The sequence below is a fragment of the Diachasma alloeum genome, unplaced genomic scaffold (assembly GCF_001412515.2).
Source record: "Diachasma alloeum isolate Michigan unplaced genomic scaffold, Dall2.0 Dall_scaffold_00760, whole genome shotgun sequence".
In the NCBI taxonomy this organism is placed as follows: domain Eukaryota; kingdom Metazoa; phylum Arthropoda; class Insecta; order Hymenoptera; family Braconidae; genus Diachasma; species Diachasma alloeum.
Genome location: NW_021680890.1, coordinates 80,868 through 93,539, shown reverse-complemented (window position 1 = coordinate 93,539; position 12,672 = coordinate 80,868). Strand labels below are relative to the sequence as shown.

The following is a 12,672-nucleotide window of genomic DNA, read 5'->3' as shown; positions in this document are numbered from 1 at the left end:
AGGTGGACGTGGGAGACCTCGCCCCGCTCTTCTGTCGACCCCGTCGAAGCCCCAAATTGAACCCAGACTCCCGCCAGGCGTCCCTCCTGGGAGGTCTGGGTGCAGGTTCACGACGTACGAGTGCAGTTCCCCGACCGAGCCCAGACGACGCAGTCTCCCAGTGTGGTAATGCCAGCCCAGTCCCCCGACACCTGCGACTGGGTAAACTCGAGCGAAATCCCCTCTTCCTCATCGACAGCCTCTCCAAAACGACCCTGGACAAGGGAACAGTCAGTGAAGAGGCAGAGATAAGGGCTGCAAACATCAAACTAGCCCTCGACGATCTCTTTCTCGAGGGAAAGCCAAAACTCAACAAAAATGCGAGAGTTTTGTCGACAATCGCCTCCTCCTCGACCACCTCCGACTATCCCTCGACAATAATTCGAGAGTCCAAGTCCCTGGATCCATTCCCCAGTGATTTCCGCCGTGAATCCCCTCACTTGAGATGGAAAGAACCGAAGAAGAGCTTTCGATCACTCGAGAACTGCGAGAAATTCACGAGCTCCAAGGAAAATCTCAAGAGTCTCAACAACAATTATCCCAATGGGGATGTGATCCTCAAGGAGAACTTCCAAGAGGAGGTGAATGCTCCTCTCCTGGGGCACGAAGAGATGACGGGGACGAGTGAGGGGGAGGGGGAGGGGGAGGGTCTGGGGGGTGTAAAGAGGTGGAGATCACTGGATCACGTGGTGACTAATGTTAGTGGGGATGGGGTGCCTGATAAGAAGAGCTCGGCGAGAAATTCAATTAGAAGTTGGCTGGTGAATTTGTTCAATGGAAATGGACTGAGGAGTAGTGAAGTGTCGATTAGGAGAGGGGTCATTGCTGGGTATGAGCTGCAGGGGGAGAGGGAGAGCATTGTTTGAAGCGTTATGGGGGAGTAAGTGTTTGAAATTCTTGGGAGTTATTCTGAGGGGATTGTCTTGACAAGAGTTGGGTCTAGGGGGAACTATGAGAAAAGGTTTTTGTGGGGAATTTCATCAACTACAAAAATCATCTTCTGACATTTTCTGTTAGAGTCAAGATTTTCCGTCAAGATAACCGCAGATTTAACAAAGTGAAATTTTGTTGAAATTGGGGTTGTCATCTAGATGATTGTTCACATTTTGCTCAATTTGAGCATTTGGGGGAAAATGTCAAGGTGATCTGAATGAAATTTTAGGCATGAAACTTGGCTACGAAAATAGTCTCGTAAATTTCCACTTCGAACAGAGAAAATAATCCTCAACTTATCTCAACTTCTGGGGAAAATTGGTGAATACGAAGGGTGCCAGTTATGATGGGTGTGATGAGTCAGTGAAGGACGATAAGAGCATCACTAACAAATAATTAAATTCTTTTGTTGCCATTTTTTACTCGGGTAATTTTCATTGCATGTGAATGATGAATTTTTTAGAATGATGAATATTTATTGAGGAATTTGAATGGTGGTTAGATAGGTACTCAGAAGATTCTACAGATATTTATTATTACCGAATGAGGTGAGAAGAGAATAATCAGTAGTGAAGTGGTAGGTAGAACACAACAGAACATGAACAAAATCAATTGTTCACGTATTCTTAAACATTGAATTATCTCGATGATAACTGATTCTATGGAACAATGTCGAGAGACGTTTTTTGTTAGATATTTAATCCTCTGCAAAAAGCTTTCTTGACATTTTTTGCTGAAACTAATAGTGTTGGAGATAATTGCACTATCAACAAAAATTATTTTGTTAAACTGATGACTGGTTTCAGGAAAAAAAAATATGTCAAGGTCTCATGACATTTCTCGTCGAACCACTCGTTTTCGAGATTAATGGACAATTGACAAGAACGAAATTTGAGTCAAGAGACTTCGATAACTCATTGAAATAATTTTACGAGTTCATTCATTTTACCCCTTCACCACTGATAATATCGAATGAAACAGAGTGACACTGGAATTTCCAAAATGACAAATCCATTGCACTGAAAATTCCCCGAAATTTATTGTTTTTATCGCGGAACAACGATTAGTTAAGTGCAATTTTTATGTACATGATTTACAGTTACCGAAAGTGTATAGTTCCATTCAACTTTATATTTTTGTTTAATTTTTATCGAAAGTATGTGACACGGGCCATTTATTTTTCATTTATCCCCACCAAAAGGTTCAAAAATTTTTTATTTTTTATTTGCGAGAGCGAGAGAATCGTGTTGTGTGTCGCAGAATCAAAATTACTTTTTTTTTATATATAATTTTTGAGACGAAACGATAACGAATTCATTAGAATAATTTCCCGATGTTTTATTAATTCGAGAGAATATTCACACTCAGATGAAAATATTGAAGTCGACATACTGTTCTTTTTTTTTGTTGATTATCAGTTATCATCACACAAATACTTCTGTTTATTTTTTGTTCACTGAAGGAAAGCAAATTCTTCGTATGGCTGTGAAAAGTGAACTATAATTTGTACCTAAGGTGCTTAGTTTAATACAAAATAAATGGAAAACCGATAAAAAAAATAATGATTAAAATATTCCTAGGTAATTAATTATAAAGAACGTTTACAAATATAAATATGTAAGGTTGTAAAGATTAAGAACAAATGAATCGACGTCAAGTGTATATAAATTGAATAATAATATATCGATGTAAAGATAATAATTGTGTAAATTTAAAGAAAGAAAGATATGAAAAAAATGACATGAAAGAAAATTGAGAGAATTTTGTTGCTTTCCCTCAAATTTCCTATAATTATCTGACTCCAATAGTGAGACAACTTGCCGAAAAATTGATAGAATAAATAAATGAGTGGGTTGGAATCACTCACCGGTGTTGGATGAACTCAACAGCTCCATCATCAGCTCTCGAGCCAAATTTCCATTGGAATCCTGGGACTTTTCATTTATCAGGATGCACTCGCACTCACAAAACAATTGATTTTATTATCACTGATTTAAAATAATAAAACGATAACTCTAGAATTTTTATCAAGCTTTTTTAATACACTAATTAACACTTCCAGTCGCGAAAAATAATAGAGATCACATGAGGAAAAAAATTGAAATTTTAAAGACTAAAAAAGAGAATTTTTCACTTTTTTGACGTCGCACCACACTAATTAACATTTTTCTTCACTTCACTATCACTAATTTTTTCAATTAAACACCTCTGAATTACGCGGGAAAGTCTCCATCTTGTGGATTTATCATTACGTCGGTAGAAACGAAAGTCCTAGATACACTTTTTACAGAAAATCAATCACTGATAAAATCCTTCTCGCTCACACTTGATCCGTTCCCCCCTAATTAATCAAATTTTCAATGAATTAGAATTGTTAATAACCACGAACAATCGTCCAAAACACTCGTCTCTTCTCCTGGAGCTCTGGAATTGTCCAGTAGGCGCCATCCTGCGGCGTTACAAACCCGTCGATCATGTCCAGACAAGTCGTCTTCCAGTACTCACTCCACTTTCAAATCGTCCATTCATTACTCAAAAATTGATTTTCTCCATTATTTATGGTTCATCCGGCGATTGTTCTCTCATTTTTCTCCAAAAAATACAACAAGAAAGAGAACTCGAAAAGCTTCGTTCGGCTCGAGGCTGAATTTTTTTTGTTGAATTTTCAGAAGCTCCAGTTAGGTCGAAATTCACCAAAATGATTTTCAATTTCAAAGTAAAATCATCACCAGCCATCATTATTCATTGATTATTGTCCTTTTAATAATAATTTTGGTGATTTTACCTTGATTTTCACCGAAAATACGTGGGACAAACGCCAAGCTGTTATTCCTTTGTTCTGCGTCAGCCGCCATTTGCAATGTGCGTGCGCAGAGAAGTTGCGCAGGGGAGTGACGCGAGTTTCTTTCGGTTTTCCGAGGGTCTAGAGCTCCAAATACGCAGAAATAGGCCTCAATTTCGTGATAATATCATCACTGTGATTCATTATTAATGAATTATTGTCTTTTAGTAATTATTTAGGCAATTTTACTGTTATTTTTCATTGAAAATACGGGAGACAAACGGCGAGCGCTTGTGTACAGCACTAGAAACCAGTCGCCATCTTGAATATGCGCAAGAGAGATGCGCAGTGGGATTGTTTTTCGCGCGGCGTATGAAAATAATTTTTTAATTCGCGACTTGTGAATTAATTCCTGAACCATTCAAGGAATTCTTCTTGTTCATGATAATTGATGTAATCAACATTTTTGTCAGTAAAATTGTTTATTATTAATCATTATTAATGATCATAAATCACTCATCATTAATAATGATTGATAATTAATTATGATGATGATTAATAACTAGTAAAATGAATTTAATAATTAATAATGATTAATGATTAATCATTGTGAGGACAATGATGAGGTAAAATAGACCTCATTAAATGGTCGACACCTTCCGAATGAACGATGCGATGTGAAAGAATCAGAGCTCATTTTAAAGCCTGAAAAAATGCCGTCAAAATGAAAGAATAATTGTTGAAATTCACTCTGTACCCGGGTGGATTATCTTTCAAACGTGATCTGTACTATTCGTACAATAAAAAAAAAGCTGAAAAAAAGCTGATAGGGAGGAAATTGCGAATTAATAATTTGATGTATCTAATGGCTGTTAGGTCGTCATTTGTCACAGTAGTCAATGGCTGTCAAATCGTTAATTACCATGATAAATTAAAAACGCTCTTTGAAAATGTTGAGTTTTTTTTCTACTTTTTTTTATTGTCCAATCATTATTTTTAGGGACTACTGGAAATTGTGATATATTTTACATTATTAAGATGGAAAAACAATCGAGTACCTCGCGTACCTCGAGGGCCTTGAATATTTTCAAAATTAGTCTCAGGTCAATGTTAAAACTATTAAAATTGTTTATTCATTATTCGTTACTGTTGTTATTTTCATTATCTTTATGGACCTTAATACTACTCGGAGATGCGTCGAAAAATGAAATAATAATGAGAGAAAATTAATTATTATCCTAGGGAAGTCCATAAAGTTTCAGTGTTCTGTCCATGCTGGTGGATGCCAAGTACTGTGCATGTCTGCCAAATCGAACCCCCGTTGCTGTGGCTGTGTGATCGTTGAGGACCTTCAGTTCTTGCCATTGTTTGCATAAGTAAACTCTGGAATTTATAAAATAGGGGATCATTAATTATGATGAGCCCTGATATTTTACAAAAATATGCGATTAACTCCTTAATGAGTGGATTTTCGAGAAAATGCCATTAGACCGTTTTTGTAAACAATTAAATTTCCAAAAAATAATGTTGAATGACATTTTTTCATAAAATCACTGATAAAGAACTTAATCAATGACCTTTGTTCATTAATTATGAAATTATCTTAAAAATGAATTGATTTGACAGGAAATGGCGATGGTTTCTTTTATTGAGAATTCAACTCGAAAAAAAAAATTTAACATTCTTTCCTGGAACTCCTCATTATTTTCACCGTGATTATTTGTTATTAATTCATTTGCTTGATCTATACATTTTCATTTCCTCGATTGTTCCCCCAACAAATTATAAATTTTAAATCAAAGATGGCTGTGAGTGGAATAAATTGAGGAATCAATTTAAATTAAAATTGAATAGAAAGAAAATTTAATTAGAATAAAATGAGAATGAATTTACCTGACATCAGACCCAGCAACAGCTAGATATGTACCACTCTGGTCAAAGCACAGATCCTTGACCTCATAGCCCTCATCCAACTGCAGAGTCTTGAAGTTCTTGAGTTTCCTCAAATCCCAGAGCTTGACGCAGCAGTCCTCAGCAGCTGTGGCCAGATAGTATCCATTCTCTGAGAAACTGATCGCTGAGATGGGTCCAGAATGTCCCGGGAAATTGGCGACGTTGGATTGTTCCTTCAGATCCCAGATTTTGACTTGAGAGTCTTGGGTTCCAGTTCCGAAGATCAGACCGTCCGGGTGGAATTGAGCAGTGGTCAGGGGTTGACTGCTTGGACCTGCAACCTGTTGAGGAAAATCCGATGAAGAAGATGAAAGATTGAAGATTATTTTCTCTATTCCAAGTGGAAATTTATTAGACAATTTTTGTAGTCAAGTGTCATGACTCAAATTTCATTTTTCTCAATTTTCCAGTCCATTCATCTCGAAAACGAGTGGTTCTACGAGAAATGTTTCGAGAGTTTGATTAAATTTCTACCAAAAAATGTCGAGAATACGTGAACAATTGATTTTACCACTTCACTACATACTGATTATTCTCTTCTCACCTCATTCGGTAATAATAAATATCTGAATAATCTTCAGAGTACCTATCTAAACATTCAAATTCCTCGATAAATATCTCTCTCAAAAATTCGTGATCCACATGCAATGAAAATTTTCCGAGTAAAAAATATCATCAACAAAAGAATTTAATCATCAGTTAGTGATGATTAAATCTCTCATCGTCCTTTGAATGAAAGATTATATCCCTGAGAAAAAATCCTCACCTTAGTAAGTAGTCTCCCAGTCCTGATGTCCGAGAAAGCCCAGTGTTGATCCAGAGAAGAGCTCAGCAAATAATCCCCAGTGGGATGAAGGGACAGTCCAGTCACTGGAGCGTCGTGAGCCCTCAGTAGCAGAGTAGTCTGGCTCGTCCCCACGTTCCAAATGCGAATCGTCGAGTCGGGAGATGCGGTCATAACGACGTCCTCATCAGGATGATAAATAACTCTGGTTACCTTCTTGGTGTGTCCCTTGAGAATAGCCACCACCTGCTCCGTGTCTTTATTGAAGACTGTGGCGTTTTTGTCAGCACCTCCAGTCAGTATTTTACTCGTGTCAGCACCGTGAATGTCCAGAGCGAGAATTCCTGGCACTGATGCACTGTGGAGACCCTGAAATAGACCATTATTAATAGATTAATTATTCCAGTTTAAGTTTTAAAAAAGTTCACTATGATTTTATATGATTCATCACGTTATTGTAAGTTGATTTGACTCAATATGTCCCATGTACAGCGCACCTACACTGAGAGAACACTGAGCTATGTAAAACTGAATAGCAATTGGAGATCATTTCAGATTATCAAAATAAAAAGGAGCCTTAAATGAATATTGAATTGTCAAATTTATTTGACAAAAACCATCGCATCATTCTAAGTAATTTCCACGAAAAATTAGAGAATGGAAGAATGGACGGATTAGAAAGCAGCTTCCATTCGGAAGGAGAAAACACTCACTGGGTGTGAAGCAAGTGTTTGGAAGGTCCTGATGCTCTCAGCAGGCAGTAGATCCTCAGGGATGGACCTGCCTCTCCGCTTTCTCTCCTGCGTGAGGACAGTCGCCCTCTCCTGGAGTATCTGGATGACATCCTCAGTGATGCCAGCCTGCTCTGTGGGCTGGATAGCACCACTTCCAGCCTCGACTGCCACTGCTGGCTGGGGAATGGCAGTGGGAGCAATGCCCGCCTGTGGCTTCAATGTCGCCAGAGCCTCCCTGGCTGCTGTCAGCTCCTTCGTGAGTCTCGCGATCACTCTGCATGCTGCATCGTGCTGGTACAAGGAGTGGGACAACTCCTGCCTGCAGGTCTGGAGCTGCTGGCGAACGGTGAATGCGTGCAGCATCTGGGCGTCCCACTCGTCCTGGAAGATCTTTAGGATCGCTGGGATTGAAGTGGCACTTGGCGGCTTTGGTTTTACTGTTGGACTTACTGGTGGAAAGGAGAGAGAATGGATATAAATATTCAATCATTTTTTTTTGGGTTTCCAAATTGAGATTATTAATCTCCGCTTAAAAATTAATTACCAAGTTCTTTTTTAGCTCGAATGAGTAAAAATTTTTGAAAAATCCTGAATTCATCGTTGAAATGAAACAGTCAATAATTTCTCTTGACCTAAAACTCACCATTAATTTCGATCAACTGCTCAACAGTCAGTTCCTTCCCATTGATGGGATCAACTCCATTATCAGCAACATATTTTTCAATCAATCTCTTCTCGAAAATGCACCCAGAGACTGGTGAGACAACTGGATGCTCTGGCACTTCATTCGAAACTGAAACAAACCCCTTCATAAGTCAAAGCAACACCCTAAATATCCAGCAAAAAAACACTTCCAAATGTGTTTTTCCTCCAAAATTCTCTCACACACTCCTCCGATATAAAACCCCAGCGAAAAAAATTAATAAATAAACTAAAACGAACAAATACTCCAATAATTTATCCCATGTTGTTTTTTAAATCCCTCAGACGCTCTTTTGAGGTTACCCACCCACCGGCCCTAAGACTCCCCCCCAAGCTACCAAAAAAAAAGAGCAATTCTCTAGCCGAAAACTCCTGAAAAGTCAATAATAAATTATCCAGAAAAATCTTTACTCTCGAAAAAACAATAAAATTATGAAAAAAAAACTTACTTGAACATGAGAACGCCATTGCGCCACGTTTATCGGGTGCTCTGTGACGCCTGTGACGTTCGTTGTTCTAATGGCGTTGCTGGGCGTCCTTGGCTGAGGGGTTATATACAGTGGAGAATACTGAATAATCTCAGGAAGAATCGTTCGAACAAGAGCAACTTGACAGTGAAAAAAAATCGAAAATATAAAAAAATGAAGGGAATTTGTGTTATTGTACTCATGGGGATCTGCGCGGGGGTTTCGGCCAGTGGTAGTGCCTACGTACATGCCATTGTCGAGGTATTATTATTATTCTTATTGCTGTTGATTATCAGCTTTGGGGTTATTGGAGGTTCTAGGTCAATTCGGGGTTTGGGGAGTGTTCGGGGTGAATTGACAGGTTTTTTGGGTTTCAGAGCTGCTCTGGGTGCTCCCTGAATCGTCTTCCTGATGTCAAGCAGTTCATTTTCGAGGATTTGCCGCTGTAGTATCCTTTTAATGATTATTTTTCGTGCAGAAGTGTTGGTGAAATGAGAAGGGGCAAACAACTTTTTTGGATTTCACTCCGCCGATGTCGAGATATTCGAGTTTGAAGATATTTTTTTCATTTTGATGATTCTAGTGAGGGAGGTTCTCTCAGTGATGGTTGGATTTTAGGGGACATTTTTTGTGGAGAACTCCTCAAATCTTCAACAAGGGATTCCCGTGAGATCTTCTCCAATGGAGCAATAATGACAGATTTAATTACGTTGAATCCAATCTGATGTTTTTGTTCAATTAACCAATTATCTCGATAGTGAGTTGTTTTAGGAGAAAATGTCACAAGAATGCTATCATTTGTATCATTTATCATGATAATGTTCATTTCACAATCATAATTTTTGGAGACTCCAGGGCTATAGCAAACTGAATAGCAATTGGAGACCATTTCAGATTATGAAAATAAAAAAAACAACCAAGATAATCCACCCAGGCCTCAAATTATAATTTCCTTATCACTTGAGATCCAGTGATCGAACAGAGTTCAAGCACATCCAGGGAGCTGTTCCCGAGCTCGTCCTCTACGACAAGAACAACGAGGAGGTAGAGCGCCTCCAACTCTCCAGACTCACCAGAGAAGAGTGCAACGAGCTCCTCCAGGCGAAGGGTTTCGCCCGTAACAAGCGCTCCAAAGACGAGATCTAAGCCTATTAAAACTCGACACCTCCTCAAAACTAATCAACAATTAAATCAAAAAGTTTTTGTATTTTATTTTTTAGACAACTGCAACAGCACAATAAAATAATTTAATCTCTCCTCTCAATGTCTTTCACTCCTTTTTATTCAATATTACGAAATAATTGAAGCAGAAAATTCCAAAAAATTTCCCAAACGCATGGAATTATTCAATTTCATTTCTTTATTGAATCCACAATTTCAGTATTTATCATTGCTCAAGTGTCTTTATTATATTCCCTGGATGATAAATAAAATGAAAATTTAAATGATGTCAACAATTACTTATAGTATGTACACAAACCCACGTACAATTTCATTGAATTTCTTCCAACGAATAAAATTGAAATCTCTTATAATTAATTATTCTTAAAGCTAGGGTTGGGAGATGGGTTGTTCTACCTTTTAACTGATCTCCCTAGACCTCGAATACCTCGGATATATACAGCTCAACTCGGTTGTCGTCTCTTTCAAATTCACAAGTCGATAGATCATTGGGTACACCTTTGTTTATGAAATAGTTGGGTATTGATTATACAGTTGATGCAGAGTGTATTATAGTGGATTTAAACCGAATAATTGGGGAGGAAGATTTGGTTACGCCATCAGGAGCCACCCGATGAAGATTATCGCCAGCCAGAGGAATATCTTTGAGATGAAGACGTCGTCTTCGAACTGGGGAGTGCCTCTGGGTACTGGAAAAGATGATAATGTTAGCGTTGTGCTGGAAAAATTGACTAGTAAATCAATATTTTGGGTGGAGAGAGTAATCTTCAACATGAGACATTTTCCACAAAAAAAAAAAACTTGTCAATCCCACTCACCAGCACTTGGTCGAGTCTCTCCAAAATTGAACGTCGACGTGAAGAAGGCGAAGGGATACCCCCCAATGCCAAAGGACATGTGGAATCCTCCATCCGCAAATCCCAGTCCTGAGAACGTGGTACCACCCTCTGGCTCTGTCCTCTGGCCCACTGGACGAGGTGGAACATTATTTCTGTGAATTGCAAAAATAAAGAAGGCCCCAGTCAATAAAACCCATCGCACTGAGTCCCACGTCATTCATGAGGATTATTAATTACCTTGGATCTTCCTGCTTGGCTGCACCCCTCCCATACAGTGGAATAACCTTTTCTTTGCTAATTGCTGCTTTGCAAACTGGACACACTTGTCTCGCTGGTCTTGTTTCTAACCATTGATGAAGACATGGCCAACTGTAATAAAAAAAATAAATTAATAAATCATTAATAAAGAAGAATATATATTCAAGTCAAAACAAAATATCCCACAGGTCAAAAAATTAATTCTTATTCTTATTATATTAAGGGTAGACGCAGATGCGTAAAATGTTAAAATTCGTCCAGGGCCTCAAATTTTTGAGCTACAAAGGTTTTTTTCAAAATTTTTGAAAAAATGTGTACAATAACAATTACGAATTATTTTTTTGTAATTCGACTCGACGAAAAATAGAAAAATTTGTGCTATTCACGTAAAATAGGCAGGAAAATTATCCTTAAAATATTAAAAACATATTTTCGATTCTTTCAGAAATATTTTTCGGGCTATTTTACATAGATGGTGCAATTTTTTATTAAAATAATAACGAAATTAGCTGTGTAGGAGTTGAATTTCAAAATACGAATTCGCAATTGTTACTGCTCATATTTTTTCAAAAATTTTGAAAAAAAAACTTTCTATTACCTTTTCCGGACATTCCAAAAAATTCCCTAGATTTTTTATTTAAAATGTTTACTTTGGAAATGTGACCCCATAAAATAAAAAATGATGGGCTTGTTCCGGAGATTGAGAAATCGTGAGTGGAGGTTTACTTCCGGGAACGGGATTCATTCTGCTCGCATGATAAGCATCTTATAACATACTGGAGATAAGAGACAATATATAAGATATCTTGCCCCCGACTTCGAGCTCTATAAATATTCACTTATTTTTTTACATCACGCCACTCTCACATACTTCCCCAAGACGAATGGCGAATAAAAACATTGACGATTGAAGAAATTATCATGACCTTTCCAATACAGAGGTGAAATTTGGAGAGCGAGGGGAGAGGGAAGGAGAGTGCTTCTGTTTTGATCTGTAATTTCTTGGGGTCGAACGATGCGGTTTGGACGCGTCAAAGGTCGTTTTAAAGATTATGCAAATATATTGAAAATGAGATGCGATTTATCGAATTTCAACAAACAATTTCCCCCCGAAGTTCACAAGAGTTGATGATTATTTTGTCTGTTCGAAGTGGGAATTTACTAGACAATTTTCGTAGTGAAGTGTCATGACTCAAATTCCATTTTTGTTGATTGTCCATTCGTCTCGAAAACGAGTGGTTCTCCGAGAAATGCCTAGAGACCTTGACTTTTTTTTTTTTTTTTATCTAAAATCAGTCATCACGGAGATAATTTACAATTTAAGAAAATAATTTTTGATAATAGTGCAATTATCTCGAACACTATTAGTTTCAGTAAAAAATGTCTTTCGCCATTATTTGTCCATAGAATCCCTCATCATCGAGATAACTAAGTGTTTGAGAATACGTTTTGCCACTTGACTACTGATTATTGACTACTGCGCACCTATCTAAACATTCAATCCATCAACAATTATCATGCACTGAAAATTCCTCGAGTAAAAACCGTCAACAAAAGAATTTAATTACAAGTCAGTGACATCCTAACTCCTTCATAGTCAACAATATCACTTCCTCAGTCCAAAGTGGAAATTCCCACCACAATTTTCCCAGTGAAGTGTCATCACTCAAATTTAATTTTTCTCAACAGCCCATTCGCCATAAAAATCTACTCACCAAAACAAGTGTCCGCACATGCTGACTACCGCATCCTTGGCAGTGTCTAGACAAATATTACACTCGAACATCCTGTCGTCCTTCTCCTTCTCCTTCCCACCAAGATCACTGGGCTTGGAAGGTCCCGGCTGCTCCTCCACAGTCCCCATCCTCCCAGACCTGAATCCAAAAGACTCCCATTACCCCAAGTATTCTCAAATCTCCATCAAATCGTCATCGTCATCGTCATCGTCATCCAGTTTGACAGCACCCCCCCCCCCCCCCCCCCCCCCCCCCCCCCCCCC

At 38.1% G+C, this 12,672-nt stretch overlaps 4 protein-coding genes across 5 annotated transcripts in view; 2 read left to right on the top strand and 2 right to left on the bottom strand.

The window, feature by feature from the left end:
- LOC107044607 (receptor-type guanylate cyclase Gyc76C) overlaps nt 1-2,709 on the top strand; it is a 34,300-nt gene extending 31,591 nt beyond the window's left edge. For both annotated transcript variants that reach the window (XM_015266550.1, XM_015266551.1), the window contains one exon: nt 3-2,709. In XM_015266550.1, the coding sequence (XP_015122036.1) occupies nt 3-905 (903 nt within the window). In that variant the 3' untranslated portion in view covers nt 906-2,709. The remainder of the gene's footprint in view (nt 1-2) is intronic.
- Nucleotides 2,710-4,862: 2,153 nt separating this feature from the next.
- Nucleotides 4,863-8,773, bottom strand: LOC107044611 (pre-mRNA-processing factor 19). The gene is made up of 6 exons (XM_015266555.2): nt 8,377-8,773; nt 7,869-8,018; nt 7,205-7,674; nt 6,474-6,860; nt 5,648-5,988; nt 4,863-5,137 (listed from the first exon to the last, which is right to left on the bottom strand). Exons 1-6 carry the CDS (start codon nt 8,393-8,395, stop codon nt 4,993-4,995), a joined length of 1,512 nt encoding a protein of 503 aa, XP_015122041.1. The 5' UTR covers nt 8,396-8,773; the 3' UTR covers nt 4,863-4,992.
- Nucleotides 8,425-9,713, top strand: LOC107044613 (selenoprotein M). Its single transcript, XM_015266557.2, has 3 exons — nt 8,425-8,655; nt 8,772-8,842; nt 9,366-9,713. The coding sequence occupies exons 1-3, from the start codon at nt 8,569-8,571 to the stop codon at nt 9,538-9,540; spliced, it is 333 nt and encodes a 110-aa protein (XP_015122043.1). The 5' UTR covers nt 8,425-8,568; the 3' UTR covers nt 9,541-9,713.
- A 23-nt stretch (nt 9,714-9,736) lies between these two features.
- Nucleotides 9,737-12,672, bottom strand: part of LOC107044612 (E3 ubiquitin-protein ligase RNF185) — a 3,402-nt gene continuing 466 nt past the window's right edge. The window contains exons 2-5 of the mRNA XM_015266556.2: nt 12,389-12,547; nt 10,653-10,784; nt 10,395-10,567; nt 9,737-10,265 (exon numbers count right to left, since the gene is read on the bottom strand). Coding sequence (XP_015122042.1) covers nt 10,168-10,265; nt 10,395-10,567; nt 10,653-10,784; nt 12,389-12,537 — 552 coding nt within the window. The 5' untranslated portion in view covers nt 12,538-12,547 and the 3' untranslated portion in view covers nt 9,737-10,167. The remainder of the gene's footprint in view (nt 10,266-10,394; nt 10,568-10,652; nt 10,785-12,388; nt 12,548-12,672) is intronic.

Excerpts from the sequence above, each read along its gene's own strand:
- LOC107044611 (XM_015266555.2), bottom strand. Across the intron at positions 6,861-7,204 it reads AAACACTTGCTTCACACCCA|GGTCTCCACAGTGCATCAGT; the intron begins GTGAGTGTTTTC and ends GGTCTATTTCAG. Across the intron at positions 5,989-6,473 it reads CTGGGAGACTACTTACTAAG|GTTGCAGGTCCAAGCAGTCA; the intron begins GTGAGGATTTTT and ends TTTCCTCAACAG.
- LOC107044613 (XM_015266557.2), top strand. The coding sequence starts at position 8,569 with ATGAAGGGAATTTGTGTTATTGTACTCATGGGGATCTGCGCGGGGGTT. Across the intron at positions 8,656-8,771 it reads ACGTACATGCCATTGTCGAG|AGCTGCTCTGGGTGCTCCCT; the intron begins GTATTATTATTA and ends TTTGGGTTTCAG. Across the intron at positions 8,843-9,365 it reads TTCGAGGATTTGCCGCTGTA|TGATCGAACAGAGTTCAAGC; the intron begins GTATCCTTTTAA and ends CTTGAGATCCAG.